Source organism: Rhipicephalus sanguineus, chromosome 5 (assembly GCF_013339695.2).
Source record: "Rhipicephalus sanguineus isolate Rsan-2018 chromosome 5, BIME_Rsan_1.4, whole genome shotgun sequence".
Classification (NCBI taxonomy): domain Eukaryota; kingdom Metazoa; phylum Arthropoda; class Arachnida; order Ixodida; family Ixodidae; genus Rhipicephalus; species Rhipicephalus sanguineus.
Window position 1 is genome coordinate 21778671 of NC_051180.1, and position 25202 is coordinate 21803872.

The following is a 25202-nucleotide window of genomic DNA, read 5'->3' on the forward strand; positions in this document are numbered from 1 at the left end:
TATAGGTACAAACAGAGCCCCGCAGTGAACTTCAAAATACCTGAAGGTAATATTCAAAGGCTACTTCAAGCAGTAGCTTGCGTTTCGTAATGATCACTATGCATATAAAAACTAGTGAGATGAAAATCAACATAATGTTTCATAAAACATAAATTCAAAAGCAACCAACTTCGAGAGTAATCTTTCCAACACCGCTGGCTTCGTGAAAAACTATATTTGCTAAAAAAACCCAGTGAAGCTGGTAGTAGCTGCGCGCCCGGCTTTAGAGCCTCTATCTCGAATGTTTTATGCAGAAAGTTTTGTCTTGAGTGTGACACGCCCCAGAAGTCTGATGGCGCTTTTGTTTGATTTTATCACTTAATGTAATCTCCAACTTCACAACATACGCTTCTTTTTAAACGGCTCTTCCGCAAAAACTCACTGACCTCAATCCTTTTGCCAAATAAAGGCTTTGCGCTATGGTCAGGTGGTTGCTCCTCGAACAACACCTTGGCTTGGTCAGGTTGAAAAAATTGTGCTGTAATAAAGAAAGAAGAAAGCTAGTATGGAAGGGAAATAAGTATGGAAGCCAAATGAGCATGGAAGGCAAATGGAAGGCAAGGGTACCACATACTGGTACCTTCTCAGAAGCCATCTCCAGAACCATAGTTGCTACTGTTAACTAGATTGATCTCTAGCACAGTTAAAAAAAGTAAGTTGCATCGTATTTATATTTTCGATATGACGTTAGTGACAGCTGGCTTCTAAAGGACAATGCTCTTTTGAGCGATTGGCTTTGCAAGTTCGATGCAAGGATAGTTGAACCAGGAGAGCTAATGTGCAACAGATACACCTAAGTAAAAGATGCTACCATAACGCACTACGTGTTTGGAAGAGTTGCGTGCCCGTGGGGGTGCTTGAACAGCGCTCGTGGGATGCATAACTTCAGCGCATAACTTTAGCAAACTTTATCTCGCCGCTCTTCTTCCATCTTTCTTTCCCTTTCCACCTAGCAGAACGGACATTATAATGCTAGTTGACCTACCAGCCTTTCATTTTACTGTCTATATTTCTTTCTATGATAACAGAAATCTGCTCTCTTTCGAATCTTTCTATTCCTCTTTCCCATATCCCCAATGTAGGGTATCCAGCGGGACATGTGTCGGGTTAACCTCCCTGCCTTCTGTCTTTTTTTTGTTTTCTTCCTTCCATCCTATTCTAATAGCACCATTAAACTTTAAAATACTGTTTATGGAGACGCTTGGTGTGTTGCAAGCCTAACGAAAATGGTATTAACACGAAAGGACCAGTCGAAGTTGTTTCCAAGCACATTTCTACGAAGAAAGCAAAATCAATGTTGTGTAGAATTACAAAGCGAGCACTCAGCCTTAGTTAAGGGTAATAAAACTATAATAATGAATGTTCATTCAGCAGCACACAGAGTTGAAGATACCCACGCTTTTTCGCACCTTGGCAAAACAGCGGTGCAGGAATTATGTCCGGTGTGTTTTGCACTTCGTCCGCCAAAGCATTCTTGCACTCCTTAAAAGATTTTGACCTGAAATAAAACTTTTCTTTGCTTAATTTCATAGTACCAATTCATTGGTTCAGCAACTGTGACCACTGAAAGGTTGCTGCTTCTTGTCTAGTGATCTCACTAAATGAAATGCATGTTCTCTTGAAAATTTACCACAAGTAGAAAAATTACATGAATGTTTTAGTGTTGTAACGAAGCTACATATCAGTTTAAAAAGCACTGCTACGGGAAATTTCATTTGGTAGCACTGTGGGACATGGTAATTATGAAAGCCAAGCTGATTCCCATTACCTTTTCTCGGTAACTACGCCTTTGCCTTCATAGAACCTAATAAATGAGTACATGTTTCACGTCAGAAGCTGTTCAAAACTTATTGCCTCATGTGTGTGCAACACTATGTTGTCTTCACGCAATAACATGTTTAGTTACACTCTAGTTTAGTCGTACTGCACAACTCAAAGGCAGTTACACGGCAACACCAACTTTAGAAGCATGGAGTACAGTCCTTTGTAACCTCGCGATGTGCACATGAAACGTGGCTGCAGATAGCACAGGACCAGGTTCATTGGCGAAACATGGAAGAGGCCTTTGCCTGTACTGCGCGCAGTCAGGATGATGATGATGATAATGATGATGTACACATAAAGCGAGCTGCCCCTGTTTCATCTTTCTTTATGTTTGACGCGCGCATGTACCTTCATTCTAATATTGGTCTGCAATGTTTAGAAGTGACTAGCAGTTATACCTAAGCAAGCTTATAAATCCCGTGAGCCTGCATTAGCATGATGAGTGTAGACGCCTACTCACTTTTCATCTGTATGGTCTTTGGGTAGATCTGGTAAAGCAGAAAGGGGAAAAAAATTAAACACATGCATCAGATGATGTGATAATCATATTAGTCCATCGCAGAGCTGATGAGTGCATATATAGGACAATATCTGAGCAAACACGATCACCTTATTTGGTCACAGAAATATTAATTATTTTAAGGATGAAATCTTTCTTTTGGCCGAAGTCAGCCGATAAACACTGATGGATCAATGAATCTCTCCTTGCACTAACACCGAGGTCATCAAGGAATCTCTCCTCAGCCCCACTGCTTCCGTCTTCCGCACTATAAAAAAAAAAAAAAAAAACGCAGGTCAATTCGTCGTCCCTGCCTAACATGCGTCGCATCGACGGAGAGTGGGACGGGACAGGGGTTAATCCCCTCTTCATCCCGTCTCGCCCGGACTTTTAATGAAGGTTATTCACTCACTCACTCAATTCGTCGTCCTTTCACTGCACAAAATGTAAATCCAATAACAAATGTGTGCAATTTCTGCGTATTTAACTTCTGTATCATATTCTACAGCATTTACACTGCTTCAAGATTGGGCAAAGTCAAATTTATTGCGCATTTAGTAGACGTGTTCTGCCTCATGACAAGAACGCCTATATGTGAAGGATGATAAGGTTACACGCCATAAAAAAATATATTGCAGCACGATTCCTTTGTGGTGTTTTCACGTAAAGTTTGCGATGAGTACTTGCTGATGAAGCTAACGATAAAATAATATTAGCAGGAGCAACGGGAACAACGTAAATTTGGCAACTGTTTCTTAGTTCGATTATGGTCTCTTTACTGCTAAATGGCGCCTTGAAAGATTTTGCAGAAAGTTTAAGTAATGACAGAAACCTGAAGACTTACTTACTTCACGCGTAAAGATTTTTTGCCTAGCAATCACGGCAATCTTACTTTCAATTGAACTCTGGCATAAAAGAACGTTTGGGCACTGAATTTACACCACTGTAAAACAGCACGTTAAACCCCAGATATTATTATTATTACTGTAAAACAGCATCTTTCTTTCTTGAACTTCCTTTTTTGCGCTTTTCCCTGGAAGCAACTCATACTATAGCGCAATGCTGAGCGTTGAATTATTAAAATGTTGGTAGCTCTCGCTGTAGACTTTGTCCTCTTTATAAAACATATTTTCTATCGAAAAACGACGTAGCTGGAGAAATTGACTCAACAGAATTTGCCTGGTTTTGCTAAATAAGAAACGTTAAATATGCACAAAACTGAAGTGCCAGTTGTCGTACACATGAGTGGCTACTCAATATCGCGTTTATTGAGTACACACTTGAATATTTGCCTTCCCAATTTTTACGAACAATGCCTTATCTTATCAAACTCTAGAACGCGTCTTACTAGTCAACATTAGCGCTGATCCACTCTTCTTTATTAAACAAGGTATACTTATAGAGACAAGTACCTTGTTCTCTTAGGCGATGCTTATTCCGGGCAAAGAGCACCATGAATACTGCGGCGATAACAAGCGTTGCAATCATACCCAGCAGTGCGCCAACTATGTTCCCAGTGGTTGTCACATTCAGTTCTTCTGCTGCTGCAAAGGAATATTCATTGTATGAAAGAAGGTTAGAGAAAATGCATTCGCATTCGTGGTGGCTCAGTTTTATCGCAATGCTTGCACCGTGTACTATTATCATTCTGTACCAAGCTATGTGTGTTCGAGCAGCGAAAAACTAATACGGAATCCGCTCTAAATGAATGGTACATGGACCGAAGCTATCTTGTGATTATAAACATTAGAACAAACAAAATAGGGGTACTTGTAAAATATTTACTACTACTGACATTGTTCTGCATTTCATCAGGCCAGCATTATCAGTCATTGATGGTGGGATATCGTAAATGATGCAAGCATAAGCCAATTTTTTTAGTGTTTGCCTGCGCTTACATTCTTGGAAACTCAACGCTCTCTACTCTGCTATGAAGAGTACTATGTTACGCTGATATTTTGACCATGATGGCTTTCTTTTATGGCAGGAAAAAAAAAGAGCAGCGAGAAACTGTCGCTTCTGAACCAGACACACCCTGGATACAGGTGTGCTTAAAGGGCCCCTAAACCACCCAGGGGTCGAAATTTAGTTGTGGTGTTGCAGCTTGCACGAGTCTACAATGAACACGTAGCCGTAGCGATTTTTCGAAATGGTGCTTTAGTAGCGGAGTTACGCGTGTTTGATATAAATGCGGCCGTCGCTCGTGTCGCGCTTTCTTTCACTACGCTCCGTTCGTTGACTCGTCTCTTTTCCTGGCTGTCGAGTGTTTCTACTCGCCGTGCGAAGAGGAAAAGCAGGGAGCGCCCGTACCTGCAGGGCAGACAAACAGGTTCTTGCTGCTGCTGATATGACCAGGTTCTACTGGTGACGTCACTACCAACTCTGGGGATACCGAAAGGCCCGGAGAGGAGCACGGGAATTTTTTTTTTATTTCCTGGCGCTCCCGCAGTGCTTAGCGCTGGCGCGTGTGGCGCTATAAATTGTGACGGCATCCTGAACTCGACGTGTGTGTTTACTTGAAACGTTCACAAAATATTGGAAGTGATTTAGGGGCCGTTTAAGATAAAAAAGCCTCTACATTCAGGAAATATTGCAACTGCTTTTGTTCAAAAACGTTCGAATGCAACAACTTTCATTTTTTTATTCTTGGTGTTTAACGTCCCGAAACCACCACATGATTATGAGGGATGCCGTAGTGGAGGCCTCCGGAAATTTCGAGCACCTCCGGTTCTTTAACGTGCACTGAACTCTAAGTAAACAGGCCTCTAGCATTTCGCCTTCATCGAAATTGCGGCCGCCGCGGCCAGAATTTGATCCCGCAACCTTCAGGTCAACAGTCAAGCAACCTAACCACTAGAACACCATGGCAGGTAGAGGAAAGCAACCTAAAACATAGGACAAACAAGGTGCGAACACGCTTACAAAGCACTGATTTCATGATGGTAAGGAGAATTGCCTTAATGACTGGCTGGCATTTAGAGCTTACTCTCTTAAGACTTTATCTCAGGGCAGGAGGCCCTTGTTGTTATGATTTAGAAACTTGAATCTGATGATGAAGTCACTGGTAAGGGTGCTCCATAACTCCCAGGCACTGTGTTTACACGCAAGCTTCTGCCTGCTAAAATTGCACTAGGACAAATTGTACGCCTGCAAAGAAAGTATCTAAACGCCGGCATATGTACACTGTACACCAGAATTATACCTACGGGACACCGTTTCGGCAGATCGGATGGTGCTGACGAAGAAATCCACGGGTTTCCTGTGCCCCTTGGGATTCGTGGTGTAGAGCACAACACGGAAAGTGGCGCCCTCCTCGAGGTCGTTGAAGGAAAACGCCGGCCTTGAGGTGGATGAGGCATTAGCCACTAGCCTATTGGTGTCAGCGTCTCGAAGCTCAGCCACGAAGGTCACGGGCTGCATGCCACCATCCCAGAGCCCTTGCGCGCATTCGAATGACACCGAGTTCGAGGTGCCGTTGTCTTGACTGCAGTTCCTCACGGGCTCCGGAGGACCTGCACTCGGAAATGCCTTTGCTTAGACCTAAGGACCGCTCGTGGCATTCAAAACTTGCTTATAGTGGAAAAAAAAATGTTTAGTCATTTCACCTAGCAGTGATTTGGACAGGGCTGCAATATTAAGGCAAACGCTTTATATTTCGCATCGAACGCGAAAATTGACCATTGGAGTCTCGTGTCGGCGGTGTCAACGCGAGTGATGCAAAAAAATCATCATCACGTGATGACGCCACCACAATTACGCCGTGACGTCACTCATCGTGAAAAGTTTGTGAAGTCATCATGAGGTGACATTACCTGACATCACATGATGACATCACATGACAGCATCGCTTTTCACTGCCTCCGTGATCGGCCGCTTTTGGAGGCAGTGCAAAACCAGGTGAGGCGTAGAAATCTTGCAGTGCTTCCAATCCTAAAGGCAGTACAAAACCACGTTAGGGGCAGAGGGCTTTCAGAGGGGGGCGGGGGAGGATCAATACATTGATGCTGAAGAAGAAGTTCACCGACCATACTGCGTAATGCGAATTCTGAGCGCAGCTTCGTGTTGGGGCAAGGCCCACTGTGTCTGAAGGTTTGGCCTTCTGCAAGGTATAAACTACACCATAAACCAATTTCTGTGAAGTAGGACAGCACCCACTACGCTATTATTCGTCTTTCTGCAGATAAGCGAGGTACCCGCTACACATCTCAGGTAAGGTATTATGTGCACTTTGCTGATGCTTCATGCGGCTGATGACGATGAAGAATTATGGCTGAGCACTTTGTAGCGGGTGGGAAGCTTTGAACCACACACTCGTTGCGCAATTAGCATTGCGTGATGACTGGTTGTTATTTTACACTTCTGTTACGCTATATTACACAGGTTAACGCGATTCCTTGCCCGGCATCACGCGTGTATAGGGTCTTTGTGCAATGAGTTTCAAACACCAGCGTTGCTCTGCGGTGGAATACTCGACTGTCGCGCACAGAGCCCGGGTTCAAATCCCATTCACTATAGGGTGTATTTCTGATTTTATTTTTTGATGACTATCGGTTACGCCCCCGATGGTGACGGCGTCGCCGCTCAACGCAGGAACAGGCGCCTAGGAGCTGCGCTCTAAAATAAGAAGACGATGTTTTTCGGCTTTGAGTCGTCTTAGGCGAATGCATAAGAAACCCTGTTAGTTTTGACTGATGATGATACTGCATGTATTTCATTTGAAGCGGTGAGATCTCACCATGTCACCATAGTCGGACTTCATACTTTCTCAGAACTTCTATTATATGAATATATTCGTTCACTCAGCTACATTATCCGCTATAAAATATCACGTCATTCCTCGTTTTCTCTCATATGACGCCATATATCGCCCAGCGGTCCTTTTCTCACGTCTACAAGAGTTTCACTTACGTTTCTTCTGCTATATTTAAAATCTACCACATCCGTGAAACCCACCTGTTTCATATTTATTGTCTTACGGAAAAAAATAATTCAAGATGCTCCATACGTTGTTGCCTTTACCATAACATGTGTCATTTGGGTGACCATCATTTCCGCATACTAATTGCGGAGCACTATGGGGTCCGGCCTGTCATATGCTGTCGTATGCTGTCATCGCTTGGCGTAACGTAGGCGAAACCACGTAGAGCATAGCCAACTGTCACATATCGAGCACGCGCTCGCGCCAAGGAGTAGTCTTCTTCCTCTTGTTATTGGAGCGCCTTGATGATGATATTAAGTGCGGAGCACTTTAAGGGCAGGGGCTGTTGTATGCTAGAAAAAAAAGAGGCAGCAAACGAGAAATAGAGAGAGAAAGAAAGAGAAAATAGGAAGAAAAATAGGAATAAATAAAAATAAAGAGAGAAAACAAACAGAAAAAACGGAAAAAAGATAGAGAGGAGGAAATAAAGAGAGACGCGAAGAGAAACAAAGAAGGCTTCCCAGCTCTGCAATTCCTTCAGGTTTGGCGCCACTAGTGCGAAGGTGCCTTATTTTTTTTACTGTACATGAATAACGGTTGGCATTTTTAAAATTTTTAACCTGAAATACCGAAATAAATGAAGTTATTAAGCTTAGAAGGCGTAGTGAAATTCTAGGCACAAAAAATATTAAACGGGAAAGATTGCTCCGAGAGCTGAGGTTGCAAGAGAAAGAACCCAATTGAGGGGACGTAGAAGTTTCGTTTTCATCTATCTGGAGATAAAGCAGCTATAGTTTAAACTTTAGGCCAAGAGCAAGAGAGAATAGAGCGACACAGGCTCCCATATATCAAGAAGGTACTCTACCAGTTTATGTATCGACTAGTTTTGTGACTTACAAGCCAATAAACGAAGTAACTGTAACTTCAAAAAAGAACATATTGGAATCATTTTTGTAGAAAAATCCTAAAATGTCATCGCGGGAACTGGTGTAAAATATGTTCTCGTTCGGAGATTCTCTGGTAATAAATTTTCAAGGGTATACGGCGCACCCTTTCATAGAACTTCGCCGCTCATTTGGGCGGGCACTCACCAGCTTTAACAACGGCAAAAGCGCAGGGCTTCCTTTGTCTGTCAATCTCGTTAGTGGCCCAGCAGAGCAGTAAGCCGAAGTCATCTTCGTTCAGCGTCGTATGCAGGGCCACACTCCGCGTCAGCTTCTGACTGAATCGGGTTAGCTCTAGGCGCTTTCCACTCACGGAGCTGTCGAAGCGCCATTGGAATGTCACGTCCACAGGATCTGCTTCAACTTCGCAGTGTACTGACACCGAGTCATTTTGCGACGCGCCATACATGTGCTTTTGGCCAGGCTTGCACATGGGTGCATCTGTGGAACAAAGCAAAAATGATTGAATAATTATGTGCAAGTTTTAGAAGTTAAGATATTCAGTAATAAAATTAGGTAAACAGTTGAAATACATGCAACTTGCTTGTGATATGAGCGTTATTGCTATTGCGGTATTTCAATCGCTTACCTTTGCTTGCTTAAAGCTATTCAATTAAAAACTTTATATTCACTGCTGTCCAGGTAATTAGGCTAATGACCTAGTAAAAATAGCGCAAGAACAAATGTGAGAAGTTTTGTGTGAGCAAAATAATGGTATACACATCCTAAGACCGGCCACAATGCTTGGGTGCTGACTATTTTGTCCTGGTTAGCGTTTCTGCCATCTTTATGTATCTAATAGAAAATACCTTTTACCAAATAGCCAAATAGTTCGCTCACGTTATGACAGGCTTTATACAGAATGGAGGTAGGAAGAATCATGGTCGAAACAAGAAAGGCACTGCCAAGTGAAACACCGAACAGCAAACATATTTACTTTAAGCACCACTGTAAAGGAAAACAGGATGCATATATTAACCTACAGTCATGTAAAGCGTAGCATTTATTGTGCTCTGTCAATATCTGTGCAAGTGGTTATTCTGCGAAAAATGCTAAAACTGCATGAAATAATGCATATGCTTAGAGATATGCGTGTTCCGGTTCACAAGAATATAATGTACCAGTTCTAAGCATTTTACTTTATGACTAAACCGTTGTTATGCCTTATATATGCGAAAATTCAAGATAAATATAGCAAAGCAAATTTTCTTAGGAACAGAACAAAAAGTTCAGAGACGATTACGATACTGCCTCATGCGAATTCTGAGCGTAGCTTCCTGTTGGGGCAAGGCCAACTGTGTTTGAAGTTTTGACTCTCCGCAAGGTATAAACTACGCCATAAATCATAATTTTTGTGAAGTAGGACAGCACCCAATACGCAATTCTTCGCCTTTCCTCTGATAAGAGAGGTACCCGCAACACATCTGTAAGGTATTATATGCACTTTATTGATGTTGCATGTGGCTGATGACGATGAAGAATTATGGCTTAGCACTTTGGCTGGGAAGAATTAAACTACAGGCTCGTTGCGCAATTAGCATTGTATGATGACTGGTTGTTATTTTACTCTTCTGCCACGCTATATTACACAGGTTAACGCGATTCCCTGCCCGACATTACGACTGTATAGAGTTTTTCTGCAAATGAATTTCAAGCACCAGCATGGCTCTGTGGTAGAATATTCGACTGCCACGCAGAAGACCCGGGTTCAAATCCCATTCGATCTGCGGTAATTTTTCTCATTGCAATTGTTCATGTCTATTGGTTTCTTTTTCATTTCTATCGCTTACGCCACCGATGGCGATGGCAACTGCAATCGCGATGGCGATGGCGACGCCGCTCAACGCAGGAACGGGCGCCTAAGAGCTGCGCTCTGAAAAAAATAATCCAGACTTCCTATCAAAAGATGGCAGAGTGTTCGTATTTAACACACCGCACGTTCACTTTCCCTGTACTTACGTTCTCTGAAGCCTGACCAACAATACGTATTGTCTAGAATATATGAGCATTAGCACATACTTCGTAAACGTTTAAAGCAGCATAAAAGTGGTAAGATTTCATTCATTCACGTTGTTCTTGAGACTCAAACACGGTATGGTAAGCATAAGGGCCAAGTCCATTGTGCTACATATAGCGGCACAAATTAATGTGCATTGCGTTGCTTGACCCACACCTGATGTGAATTTAAAGAAACAAATGATGCAAAGATGCATTCCTCTGTTTAAGGCTGATTAACCCTTGGGGCCAGGATAATTACAAAGAGGTAGATAATTGCTTCATTGCATTGAAATTGACGGAAGATGATGGGGTTAATATGATAACTCACAGCCAACACTAGGAATCCCGTGGCCATCTTAAGTCAATATTATGGAGCACTAGCCAATACTAGTCATTATTTAGCCAACACTAGCTGGCGTTGGCCATAATTTAGCGAAGGTTATTCATTTTAAGCAGTGCTCGAGCACTAAAACGATTACAATTGTTAAAATCATTTGACTTCTTGAGATGATCTTTTAGATCGCGCTGCCATCGGAAACGTCCCATATCGTTCGCCAGAAATTGGAGATTGGGTATTGTCGTTCCCCGTTACAGAATGAGTATTATGAAGACACTTTTTCTACTGGTAAGAGAGACGCCATAAGGCTCTTCTTAGTCATTGTTTAGCAAGCAGAGCTGTAGGTAACTCTTTACAAGTAATCAAATTACATTTTTTGTAACTTTGTAATATAATCACTTACTTTTCCAAAACTGTAAAGTTCTGGGTAAATAAAAACATTTTATTTTAAGTGATTACCGGTAATTAATTACTCTTTTTTCAAAATAAAACTTTAACCAGTCTTCTACGGCAGTTCACATGCCACAAATATGCGACCGCTCTGTAGGTCACCCCGTAATGTCAAAGGGGGGTCCCTAAAGAGCCTATTTTTTCACCTTTTTCTCTGTCTGACCTGCAACGCCTTGCCCGTGCGTCAGCAATAGCGAAACTCCATAGAGGACATAGACACTAGCTTCGAAGCACTGCGCAGCTACGAGTTGGTGCGCAAGGTGTTTTTACGTTATAATACCGCCCTCTAGCGTATGCATTGAGAGATTGTTCAGTGTAGCAACTGACCTCCTAACGAGTCAACGTCGAAGAATCCGCGACGACAACATAAAAACAACTCCTGTGGAAAGTTAACAACGTGTTACAATATATCACAGAATCCACAGTAAGCCTCCCAGCTTTCACGCAAGCCTCCAGCCTTCTCTGTACCATGCAAGCCACAGTACTTCGTTATAGTTTGAGTAAACTTGGGTTATAGTGTTACGGCAATAAACTTTTGTTGAAAAGTAACGCAAAAGTAATCGATTACATTTCTCTAATAGCTTTGTTACTTTCTTTTGGCTGTAACTGACCAGTGAAATCAATTACATTCTAAAGGAAGTAATTGTAATTGTAATCGGTTACTCATTTTCTGTAACGTGTATAAGTCTGTAAGCAAGGGCTTAATTAACTCACACTTAATTCGCAACAGGAAGATGTTGCTTGTGCTGCGGCCCTCTGAGTTGATGGCGACGCAGGCGTACCGTCCCCGGCGCGAACGGTGCACCTTCTGCAACACCAGCGAACGACTACTGACGATGACTCCAGCGCTGGTGTTCGTAATGACTTCATCGTCATCAAACAGCCACGTGACCTCGCTAGCTGACGGATTGGCGTCCACTTCGCACTCCAGGTAGACGTCTCCGCCTTCTCGGATGTTGTCTTCTTGGAGGTTGTGGCCCAGCCGTAGTAACACTTGTGGCTTGTCTGCAAACAGGGTAGACGATTAGGAAGCATCAACTCTGAAACCTCCCCAACATACCGCGCCACGCAGCCATTCGTTCTCAACTGTCCGATCAGTCAGTAAAAAATTGTGAAGCATCAGTCCACGAAGCTAATCATTTTCGTGATTGTTAATAATTACTATTTACTCTACAGTATAAAAGTGTTTAGTTGGGTTCATCGGTTTATAGCTTAATTATAAGTAATCAATGCAACAGCTACAGGCAAAGTCGAGGTCTTGAAAAAAATTTCAAACGAGTTGTTTTCCGAACCGATGAAGTCAAGAAGGCGCGCACCTGTATTTTTGTATTCGGACTGCAAATGAGTTTTTCTTAATTCTATATGGTATCTGTGTTCGCTTCTACTCGTTTTATGTAAACGACTTGGTGAATTCAGAGATATAACTCCACTGAACTGAAGTAAACGTACCTGTGTATGCGTTATAGCTAGCTTGGTAGCGCACGTGAATAATGTAAGATGTGAACGAAAGTAAACGCACAAATTTTGAATAACGAAATCTGAACAGGCTTCCCAATAGGCCTATACTTAGGACACAACTTTGGAATATGAATGTAATCACACGAGTAAGTAGAGACGTGTGCAGGTTACGCAAATAAACAACCATAGAACAAATATCTGAATTATCGAAACACACTGATGGACGTAGGCACAAAAACAGGCAAAAGTCACTCATTTAACTCGAACATAGCGAAGTGCTGTGGATTCCAGAAACGTTCAGTTGCATGCTAGAAGGAAATAAGGAAGGAACAGGAGACAGAGGGAAGGCAGGAAGGTTAACCCCTCTAGAAATACATATATGCTACCCAACACTAGAGAAAGGGATAGGGGAGTTTGGAACAAGTACCTGTGAGAGTGGTGAATGTAAGACCTAAAATTTCTGAAGTCATTTGGAATTTATTAAAATCAGCGATGACGTATAAAATGTGAAAGTATGCATACAACCAGATAGCATGTTGTACCAAATAGAACTGATAGATATCTGAAAAGAAAGTGGTGAGCTTCGAATTAGGAGAAGCGAAGGTCGCAGGATCGAATCCCAGTCGTGACGTACGCATTTTCGATAGAGGCGAAAATGCTTGAGGCCCGTGTACTTAGATTTAGGTGCACGTTGAAGAACCCAAGTTGGTCGAAATTTCCGGAGCCCTCCACTGTACATTCGGCGTCCCTCATAATCGTATCGTGCTTTTGGGACGTAAAACCCCAACAATTATTATGAATTAGGCGATGTACTCGAGAATCGTCTGAGAACACCATCGAACTTTCCTGTCAAACAGCGTTACGCACATAGGATATCGAGCTTCATCCCGTGTTCGATGGCACTGCCCGGTATTAAAGTGTTCTCCGCCCGGCAAGAGAGGACTGCTCCGTCATCGTCCCGTTGCGGCGTAAAGTGAAGAATGCTGGAGCTGGTATCATCGTGGCTTCTCGTGTGCTCGTGGGCTGAGAACAGCTGCTCGCCTCCTTTCCACCAGGTGAGCAGGGCTGGAGGACGTGAGCCGCTCGATGAGCACACCAGATGCGACAGATAGCCTGCTGACAGACGGTTGCGCGGGGGCTGGATGGACACGTCCAGTGGATTCACTGCGTCAGACAGGTGCGCTGACGTTTAAATTCTGTCACTGTTATGGTTCTGCAATTGTGCGAATCCTTCCTTGTCTAGGTACTTAGATATGTAAGAACTGAGCAAACGCTTTTAGGGTATTTTATGGTGTAAGTAGGGAAAATTGACAGTCACCCATTTGTAGCACGAAGCCATAAAAATCCCTAAGGATTTCGCAGAAAGAAAGCTTCTTAGTTGTTGAAAAATTTGTCCCAGTCCTGCTATCGAACTCGGAGCCAACACCTTTCCGGGACGGTGGTTCTACCAATTGAGCCAACCAGAAAGCTAGCAAGTGGCAACACGAGGGCGAATTAATAGACAACTCGAAGCGCACGGTCACGGAATATTACGAATCGGTTGTGCGGAACTCCGAGAGGTGGTGGAAGGGTTAGGAAAGCAAAACCTACACTTTTGTAGAGCGTTTATTATCGTAACGTGGTCTATGAAGCAATTTTGGTGATACTGCTCTTGTAAACAATGAAGGGGGAAACTCAAAGATGAAAAATTTCTGCTTCACTGTGCTGTATGTACGTAGTTTGTGTGAACCGCGATATGCAATTTGAAGTTGCACACCATGGGTATACAGGACGTTCGGCAGGTGATGTGCGTCTTTAGCTCCGGTACTTTTCCTTGACACGCATCATGTCGTTAACCAACCAAGAGTCGTTAAGCGTGTTAACTTACCAACAGTCCTTAAGCGCGTGCGACTAGATGCGTCTCCTTGTAAACTTACATCACTGGCGTAATGTATATGTTTTAACAAGTGGATGTTAGTAGTCCCTGAATTCAATATATCGAGCTGTGTTGGCTAGTAAATGGAACGACGGAATAATCAACTGACGTTTACAACGAAGCAATGTATCATTCCAACGACGTCGAGAGCGAGCATCTGCGTAGTGTGCGCGACACCTTAAAGGTAGATCTACGCATTCCACCTCTAGTGTTTACCTTCTATATGTTTGCTAGTACGGTTGCCTAGCATCGTTACTATGAATCCCTAGAATTAGCCAAATGCTGCGTGAATATCGGCTTCCTTTCAGCTGTCTGCGCAAGTTTAATATATAGCATCGTTCGATACCAGTAACATTCTCGCGTTATTTATTCAGAACCTTTCATTAGGTGATGCAATACGCCAGAAGAGGCCTATTACCATGTTAAGATGAACTACTGCATTGAAAAAACAAGAAGCTGACGACTCCACTTTTCTAGACAACTGTAGAGCCAGAGAAAGAAAGAGATACGAGAGGATAGGTGAAGATGTCCCGCGGTGCTCAACGCTGAAAATATCATGCGTTCCGAAGCGAATAAGAAGTAGTCCCTGCAGTCTCAAAGAGATCTAGGGATGTGCTGTGCACATATAAAAACTAGTAGCGAAATATGTTTTTCTGGTTGTGTTGTTTGTTAAGAGGACTCACGGTTGATGTCCAAGGTGACGGATCGCGACACAGCCACGGTGCCGTTGTTGTTTGCTGCCTGACAGGTGAGCACGCTGAGGTAGTCCGACCGCTTCAGTTCAGCGATATCGAGCCAGTTTCGAGCGATATTACCACCGTCTACGAAGCTGAAGTCCGAGTCCACGAGTAGTTTGTCACGCCACCAGGTTACCACTGGACGAGGCTTGCCTGGTAATTATACAGGCGCGAACAAAAAGCAAGAGACAATGACCTACTGCAATAATAACTATTACTTCGGAAATGTGTCAACAATACCATGCATAAATGATGTCTTACTAAAAGCGGTATTCAGCAGAGCTCCCATGTTAGCTGTTGCACCAATTGACGAGAATACAATGAAGTGCTTTAGAGTGATGCCCTCGAAAACTGAAGTATTAGCTACGTACACATTTGAGGAAACATTCTTATCGCTTGCGCGTTTCTACAGATACTCAATAATCCTATTGGTGCTAGTGGATGTTATCTCACTCTTTTTAGGTTCACCATCTTTCTTAGTCTTTAAATAACTCAACTCTTTGCCCAAGCACGTACATAGCACAAGGAGCACAAAGGACATGCTGAAGCATAGCAAATGTTTATGCCAGAATCTTAGCTTGTTGTCTCCGTCGGAAGTAATCAGTAAATATTAGGCAAAACTTCGTCCCATAACAAATCCTACAGGTGCGCATTTAAAAATGACAACTACAAAAAATAAATTAGAGTGTAAGGCGGCACAATTTATATATCACTGGAGAAGATACTGAAACACTCAGTGCGTTTGCTTCAAATCTCTCTTTTAAAACATAAATACAAGCAGCATCTATATACAGTCACTTTGTATTTATTGACATTTTGACAAAGTTTAGCAAATCTATTGTCTGGGACAGGGTGATACATATGTAAAAAATGTAGGTTAGAACCACATGTACAAAATATTGAAAGACTGTTCGTCTGAACAAACAATTTAAGGCAACACATCGGTCGACCCGCAACATCAAAAAGCTTACAAAGGGGGCTTTAAGAGACCAAAGGGTCTTGGAGCAGTGAGTTGAACGTGGAAAGATGGTTCGATGGACATGTAGGGTTAAAAGGTTGAATTACAATCACTAATGATCACAAACTTCATTATCTCACCTCCCTCGACCTCGCATAGAAGCCTGAGTTTTTGTCCTTCGCTGAAACGTCTCACTAGACCTTCCAGCTTGCGTCCTTCTTCGTCCATAATTATCGGGTTACCTGGTGGCACTGTGGAGCAAACAAGAACGTCAAAATACGCTATGAATTACCCTGCAAAAGTTTTTCCCGTGTAAGTTAAAAGAAGCCGGTCCGTATATTCTCACTTCCTCACTAGGAGCAGGACTTTCGAGTACTTGGCTTTAAATGTTACGGCTAACTGCACACTCCCGCACAAGCAAGCACGAGAAATAAACACATATTTTTCGTAAAGATTTTATAGCTATTTTTTCAGTTCTTTTTTTTGTAATGACAGCATGCATGACGCAAAAAGAAAGAGCAAAAAGAACACTTCAGATACTTGAACTCGACTTATCTACAGATGGAGCCTGCTAGTGACCGCGCGTTATCTCTGCTTCATCTCGGGCAAACGTTCCGAGTGAAAGGCCTTCCTCAATAACAACCGGCTATTGAGAGGAAAGCATTAGATGCCTCAATAAACGCGAAAAGCGACCGTCTGAAAAATGCATCACGCGATGACGTCACCCTATGGCGTCACCATGACGGCACTTCTCGTCAAAATTTGTGACATTAACTCTCACGTCACACAAGGTGACTTCACCTGATGACGTCACCTGATTACATCGCCGCATGGTCAAAGTAGGGCGGATATCGGAGGCACTGCGATACCACGTCAAGTGCAGAAAGCTTTCAATGCCTCCGATCCCGGAGGCAATATAATCGACAAAGAAAAAAAGAAAATTTCTTTCGCCTTGGAGTCGTCTTAAGCAAGTGCATAAGGGTCGGTGTAAGTTTTTGGTCGTGGCCAACTTCAGTAGCCGATGACATCGGCATTTACTCACCGATCACTCTAAGTGTGATGACGGTATTCACCGAGCGGGCTTGGCGAAAGTCAACGCGGCAGCGGTATTCCCCGGCGTCAGCTTCCTGCACGGAGTCGATCTGCAGGTGGGCTGGTGAGTGGCCCATATCGAAAAGAAACCGTCGTTCAAAGTCCTCGGGTAAAGAGCGGCGTACGTGATCGAGTCTTCTGTGCCGTGAGTCGAGCGTGAATATCGGGGCTATGTTGTTGTCCTTGTACCAGAGCACCAGAGTCGCCGAATCATCCGGTGTCGGAGAGCTGATGTCACATGGTAGCGCCGCCTTCCCGCCTGCCACGGCTGTGTACACAATTGAGGCTGCATAAAAGGCAAATTATCAAGCCTTTAGTACGCGTCCACAAGGTGGAAAAAAAATCGGGCTTTCCTCTCCACTCTTCTCATCATTCTTTTTTTTCCCTCCCCTTAGTGTAGGGTGGCAAACCAAGTGTTCTAATTCTGGTTGACCTCTCTGCCTTTTTCTCATTTTATCTTTTCCTCTCCACAAGGTAGCATCATGAAACGAACTAAGCAAATCAGCATTACGACGAAGGGTGCACGAGCAGTTAGTGAACGAAATTAGAGAAGCTCTTCACCAAGCTTTATCGAAGGGACATGACGTTGTGTTCCAATGGCTGCCGGGACATTGTGGTATTGTGGGTAACAACCTCGCTGATGATGCTGCTCGGTCCGCTCACGATGATGCCCAGACAACCCCAATACCCTTGTCGAGGACAGACGCTGCAAAGGGTCTACGCTCGTTCGCTGACACCATGACGCAAACTTGGTTGAGTGACCCCAGTGTCTGGAACCGTCGCCTGCATGAACTAGACCCATCGAGGAAGCTCCAAGTTCCATCGCACCTCCCCCGCCGTGATGCAACTTTACTGTGCCGCCTGTGGTTAGGAGTAGCTTTCACGAAGGCGTACTCTTTTCGCATAGGAATGGCAGACACCTCAAAATGTGACTCGTGCAATAGCAACGAAACGATAGAACATCTACTGTGTTTCTGTGGACGTTTTGTGAACGAACGAAACGTTCTGCGCGATGCGCTGAACAAGTTAGATGACAGACCGTTTTCCGAAGAGAAGATCCTCGGATCGTGGCCCTACGCATCGCAGGCCAGCAAAGCGACGCGAGCATTACTGCTGTTTTTAAAATCGACCGGCTTAAACGACCGCTTGTAGGCATTCTATGGACAGGTGCATATGTACCCTGGCAGTGCCTTCTTCCCTCTTCTTTCTTTCTTTTAATCCCTTCATCCCTTCCCCCCAGCGTAGGGTAGCAAACCGGACGCGCGTCTGGTTAACCTCCCTGCCTTTCCTTAATTTCCTTCCTCCTCCTCCTCCTAAGCAATCATAGCTTAATTTACATTACTTTGAAGAGTTTATGATATTTGGGCAAAACGAAAGTCATGTTCTTATCCTTGAACACTTCTTGGTCTTTTAAGTCGGCTTTCAAGTAAATATATCCCTATTAGAACAAAAGCAAATTACAAAGGAAGAAAACAAAACTGATCGTCGACATCAAATGCAGATATATATGTTTCACTATTTTTGCTGGTATACAAGGTGAAAAAGAAAACTCGAGACGGTGTCCCGGATGTTTCACCTGGTCTGGCACTACACCAGTACTTCGTTCTGATTTCGCCTTCGCATAAGCTTAGCTCCGCGCACAGTTTGCTGCAAATGTGGGTGAACCCGGCCGTGGAACATTTATCATATGGACTTTTCGCTATAGTATTTACAAGTGCTTCATGAAAAGTCCGAGAAGTCGTGATTGTTTGTTTTGATTTAATCTTAACTGTGCGCGTTCAAGTTATCGATCAAAAACTACTCCATGACTTGCATTGATGAGGGCAGTTTGGATGATGACAATGTCGCTTTCGTTATAAGGATAGCCTCTTGTGGTGTCTTACAACGCCAAACCACGAGTTGATGTTAAAAATGCTGAAGCGTATGTTTTGAGCCGCTTTAATTGTGCAGGAAGAGCACATTTGCTTACACCAAGTCACAGGAAACACGGGTGTTTGAAACAAACTTAAAAAAAAAATGATGAAGCTTGCACTAAGTCGCTCAAGGTTCGAAATAGCGAAGTTGGATGATTCTGGAGTTTAATCTGGTTGCTTATAGGTTGTTGCTAGGCTTTGGCTAAGTGGTGCTAGGTTGTTTCTAGGTTTCTTCTCAGCGAAGAGAGTTTCAAGCTAAACCTCAGACAGGACACGGATGTCCAAACTCGAGAGAGAGAAACTCGCGCTGAAACCGATCGTTCGCACCTCCCATAGATCGACGGGCACGTCGCCTTTCGCGTAGGGCTTCCATCGCTTCGTTTTTCTCACAGACCCCGTTGCCGTTCCCGCTATCAAATCTTCCTAGGCAAGCTTTTATAGCAGAATCAATTGCGTTGCTTAAACAGCGCTTTGTCTGCATAAAACATTGTTGGATTCATGCAAAAAGCGAATAGGAGCCAGAGCAATACTTGCAAGCACGAATATAACGAGATCAGGATCGTGCATTCACTGCTTTTAGAGAAAAAAGGAAGAGTGCTAATAAATCCGGGAGCTATAAATGCCGAAACAGCGATGTGATTATGAAGCACGCTCTAATAGGGAGTGGAATCCCGATTATTTTGGCCACCTAGGGTTCTTTAACGTGCGCCGAAATCTATGTGCACGAGTGTTCTAGCGTTTCATATCCTTCGAATGCGGCGGCCGTAGCTGGGAATAAAACACATGCCCTCGAGCTCAGCAGCGCAGCACCGTAACCACTGAGCTACCACGGTGGGCCGATGCTTTGAGATGTGTGGACGAACATCGAGAAGAAATCCGATACAGACGACCTACAATAGATCGCTCATAAGCCTCTGCGGGAGTGGTTTCTGGGTATATTAAGACTTACTCAGACAGATCCTGCATTAGCAAGCGTCAACTTTCTTTTAAAAACATAGGTGTCATTTATTCAGGCGTTGTGCGGCAAGAGCTGCGGCACTTTAGAATCAAGTGTGCTGTTTCTTGAAGCGCTACTTATTATAACAAATCAGTTGCTGGAGAACCCACGTCTGTAGTTCTGTGCGGCTTACATTGAAGAATCTTTTGCTGGGCTAGCTGGTACATAGCTTCGATAAAAAAAAAACCTAGACGCTTACGTGCCACCAGCAGAAAGAAGAAGCACAAGTAAAGAACGTCACTCGCAATTGATATTGTTCGAAGAAAAGCAGCAGAAAAACACAGGCCGCACCACATATATGTGTGCTACCGCTTATTATATTTTCTGCTGTTTTCCTGCGAATAAAATCAGTTGCAAGTGACGCTCTTTTCTTGTGCTTCTTCTTTCTGCTGGTGGCAGGTAAGCGTCTAGGTTTTTCCTTACTTTGTCAGTGTATTAGAAAACGCTACGCAACCAGTTGCCACCGCCAAGACACATAATAATTGCTCATAGGCGTACGCAGGGTTCTCCATTAAGGTGAGGGAGGGGAGGGGGCAAGTTTCACAGCAGCATACTTCCCCTCCTTTCCCAGTTGGTCGAGTCCTAGAAAGAACAAACTTTGCAATAGTAGAAAAAGTGAAAATCAAACGATCACTCACATCCCACAACAGCCTGCCTTTGGTCGCACTTTCCGGGGATGAAGGTGGGAAGTAAACGGTTCTTGGAATGCGATATCAGGGGCCCTCGGCTGTCTTTATAGAGAAAAAAATTGCGTGGCGATAACCCTGTACTTTAAACGATGACGGGACAGGTCCGACTGAGAAAAGGTATGGGGTAAACTTGGCGCCCCCATTTAGATAACTAGGTGGAGGGGGGGGGGAGGCATTGTGGCCCTCCTGAACAAACCAATACGTTATTGGTTTGTTCATGCCTAATGTATTTTGAGGGCTACCGGAAAACCCACAGAAAAGAACCTTTATGACCGACTTTATGGAACGGGGAAGTCTCCACCATCGTCCTCTAACGCATTACCTACAGGTAGGTGCAGTTTCATTCTGACAGCACTCGCGTACGCATTCATAGCAATCGATAAAGGCTCAAGAACCCCGGTACTCTCGCATCATCACAATCGCTACGTCGTGGCTACACTATACAGGGACGTTGTTACACCAAGTGGGAGTCAACAAAAAAGCGCAAGGAGGTCGTCTGAGGTCGTTACTCGCGTCTCTCGCTGCGTGTTTCTCCCATATGAGAGATCTATACCGGATGGGTTCTTCTTGAGCTCTCTGCGCGGATGATTACTGATTTGTTGGTGTGGCACAGAAGTGATGGCTCAACCTATTAGCACAATTTTGACTGGAGCTCCGCGCTAAAGCAAACGAGGATGACAGGAAGTGTATTAAGCAACTTATGTCTCAGGCACAAGTTCGTGGTATCGAAACTGTTGATTTAATTGCTTTTTACTTTTAAATGGCGTCTATAGTTCTAAATACGACGCGACGTGAGTTCTGGCGTATCCATCATGATAATCTTAATTAAAGCATTTTTCAGCGCACTCTTTAAGGGATATGCTTATGCTCTGAATATATATCAATTACAAATAAAGATATCCGGGCCTGCCGTGAGATATGTATGATATAACAGTCTTCTACTCAAATAAAACGTATTCGATCGTGTTTTTCAAAGCAACTATCTTTGCTATTCTCACTGGGCATTGTAGTGGGCCCTTGCCATTAAATAAACACCATTTAATATTTTTAATTATTTGTTTGTTTATTTATTTACTTGATATGTTTCCTAAAGCGGTATTTTTTTAAGAATGAAAGATTACAATGTGCGTAGTCAACCATGATATCTATCTAACAGGTGACAGCCAAATGTGGCACTTATTTCCATTGCGCTCTATTTATAGCAAACGGAATTATTGGGAGGCACGAAGCATTTTTACTCTGTTGGCGTACGAGGAATGCTTAGTTGTTGGCGCTACTTGAACCTGTGGATGCGAGACGGCTTCCTACTACAGGTAATTGTACATTAATCAGAGAAGCCTTCTGCGTGAGCTAAACTAAAAATAGGCTGACGATCACTTGAACTTTTCCCCGACGTGAGCGTAGATTGAAAGCATCAATTCTAACATGTGCTGCACGTTTTGCGTAGAGTTGACAAGCGCAAACGCCAAAGCGCCGATCAATATCCGCACTTTCTATATATGCGTCGACTGTGCTGCTCGTCGTTTGAGGCAGCTGCTGACCACTACAGAAAATGTACGTGTTATCACCGATAATGATCTCGTAGAGCAGAGGTCATTGCGTAGGGCTTAAAGCTACCCCTGCTAATCGCGGTAGCTCGGTGCTTTGCAACAGCTGCCTCGTTATTTTGCGCCTTACCTGGCGCTTAAGCGCATTCACCTAATGACGCAGCGTACCGTACAGATGCAGTACATGCACGAATTATCTTGTTTTATCTCAAAGCGCATAACCTGGTCCAAAACACTGTGTACGAGGCAAGATATTTAGCTCTAATGAAGGCGTCAGTTAGGCTATAAGATGATGTACTGTTCGGCAAGTGTTTTCAAACAAGCTAAGACTAATTTACTTGCAACTGAAACCTATCACAGGTTCGCATATTTTGCTTGTTGTGCAGGTGCGGCAGCTGAAGTAATATCCTCAACGTGAGCACTTATAACAAAATAACATAACAAAGATTACACAGTATAAGACAAGCCAGAAAAGTTCCTCTTCCCGGAAAACAAACTTTTATTTAGGCCAGGTACTGCTTAAACTCGGAACAATCAATCAAAATATAGATGATCGTGAAAACAAAACCTTCTTTTCTTTCCTGGAGCGCCCTGTCATAGATGATAGCAGCAATTGAACATCGCTATCTCTAGCTGTAGTGCTAAAACGGATATACGCAAAACTTGCACTAAATAACGCAACATACATTGAAAGTACTCCCAGAGTAAATCGACCCTTTCCTTTGGGCTTCCTTGAAAATCGCCACTAAGTTGCGCGCGGAAATTCACGTGGAATTTCCAAACTCATTTTACTGAATTTTACCCGACACAAGCAGAAGGAAAAAAAACACTAAACGCAGTACTGAATCATAACTTATACGTTCTGAAAATACCCGAATGCCCAAACGTTCACTGTGCAGCTAAAACTTACGTGTCTTAAATTAAACAGATTTTGAATAATGGTAAGCAGCATTTTATTTATATGTTCTTTAGGAGATAAGGACATATTTTCCAGGCCTCGTAATGTACTTTAGTATACAAACGACCAGAATTTCCAGCTAATAAGAACCATATGGAATTAAAGAAACAGAACGTCAGTATAGCGGAGAAAGGGGCTAACGAACGAAGTTTTATCACTTTCCTCCTGTTATAGAGAACAAAACTCAAGTGTTATTATACGTTGATGAAAAAATACGTAAACAGGGGTTGGGTGCTGGAGCCGACGTTTCGACAAATGGACTTGTCTTCTTCAAGGCTGGAACTGATTTCAGTTCCAGCCTTGAAGAAGTGAAGTCCACTTGTCGAAACGTCGGCTCGAGCACCCAACCCCTGTTTACGGATTTTTTCATCGCAAGCTTCAATCTTCCACTTTCTGCCGTTTTTATTTTTGGATTATACGTTGCGGAAGTTTGTCTATGCGCAACCATTTTATAGGCAGCGTTGAACTCTTGTAATAATTATTCTACATTCCGAAAAGAAAAACTGTCCCTGTTCAGTAGAACATCACGGGGTCATCTGTAATTTAAAATATTTATATATTGATAAATAACATCGAATTGTGTCATTCGAAGTGGATTAAAGACCGAACGATAATATTACGTCATGGAAAGCACCATACTGTGATGCGCTTCGTGATTCTTTTTGAACTTATGATATCGTAAAGTTTCTGAAATGTCATTTTATTAAATTAGATTGACAACCGGGCAATCATTTTGCATAACGTTCAAATATTTACAGAATTTTGTGCACAAAACTTCAATGGCATATAGATGAAGCGAAATATTTGCTTATATGTTCTCACTTGCTGCCAATCATTCGTTAACTTATTAAGAGAGTAGTACTATATAGAGTGTTAAATAAAGTGTTTGCTGGCATTTAAGTTTTACACCAACGCGAGAACCTTTCCCGCTTAATAAGACGCCTAATCAAGTACTCAACTTGCTGAATATTTTTGAGCATCTCACGCAGTCTATTCAGTATTTCGAGTCAGCGAGCATATACGTATACGTGTATCTGCGTTCTCTTCTGTTCGTGCCTTCGTTCTATAGTTGAACAACACTGACGCGAAAAATGAGGCTGTCAAAAAACTATAAAAGCAAGGGTGTGGTGTAACTACTGTGGTCGCTCAGCAGGTATGACGTTACGCTGCCAAGTCCACAAACGTGGGTTCAGTTGCGGCCCCGACGGCCTAATTTTTATGAAGCGGAATGCGGTAACAACACTGTACATATATTTAGATGTACGTGTTAAAAAGCCCCAAGTTGTCACGATTAATCCTGAGAACCCCAACGCGTGCCCGTTGAGCCCTAGAAATCATCTTCATTGTCAACAATTAGGATATGTAGCTTCACGTTTAATCTCATGGTACACTCGGAAGCTCCCAGCAATAATGTCCCACAAAATACACAGAGAATAGAAATTCTTCAGTGATTACCGACCGTAGGGCTGCTCCTTATTGGCGGGCCGTTCGTGTATCCGACTGTGACCGACCACACCATAAATCCAAACGTCAACTGCACACAAGATCAGCATCCGTCTCAGGGTCTGGCCAGATTGGGGTTTTGAGTATGAGTTTGGAAGCCGCACCATCTCGCTGCGTAGCCGCGTACTAAATCTCGTTGCTCGCTTGGCCACACAGGTAGACCGAAAGCCCAAAGTGATGGCCTTGATCCTGGTTTAGGATAGACGAAGAAAAAAAAGCAAATCCTTCGTGACTTCGATGACCGACTCCGAGGTGTTCTAAAATTTCAAAATAACGAGAAGGAACCAATGACGACATGTAGCATACAATCGATGTGTTCGATGCAGCTTCGACGAAGCTTGAAAAACAGTCAAGGCGAGGAGCCGGTCGTGAAAGCGCTCCAACTCTCCCGGTGACGCGGCTGCACTCTCGGTCGACGGCTCTCGC

General features: G+C 43.3%; 1 protein-coding gene across 1 annotated transcript; it reads right to left on the bottom strand.

The window, feature by feature from the left end:
- Positions 1–2319: 2319 nt before the first annotated feature.
- On the bottom strand, positions 2320–25202 carry LOC119393345 (B-cell receptor CD22). Its single transcript, XM_037660319.2, has 10 exons — positions 24733–25202; positions 17120–17455; positions 16218–16328; positions 15066–15272; positions 13335–13631; positions 11724–12014; positions 8372–8665; positions 5569–5874; positions 3775–3906; positions 2320–2351 (listed from the first exon to the last, which is right to left on the bottom strand). The coding sequence occupies exons 1-10, from the start codon at positions 24881–24883 to the stop codon at positions 2320–2322; spliced, it is 2157 nt and encodes a 718-aa protein (XP_037516247.2). The 5' UTR covers positions 24884–25202.

Coding starts and splice junctions, on each gene's coding strand:
- LOC119393345 (XM_037660319.2), bottom strand. CDS start 24,883: ATGGTGCGGCTTCCAAACTCATACTCAAAACCCCAATCTGGCCAGACC. Junction 13,632..15,065: donor CGTCACCTTGGACATCAACC/GTGAGTCCTCTT, acceptor TGTCTGACGCAG/TGAATCCACTGGACGTGTCC. Junction 8,666..11,723: donor CTTCCTGTTGCGAATTAAGT/GTGAGTTAATTA, acceptor TTTGTTCCACAG/ATGCACCCATGTGCAAGCCT.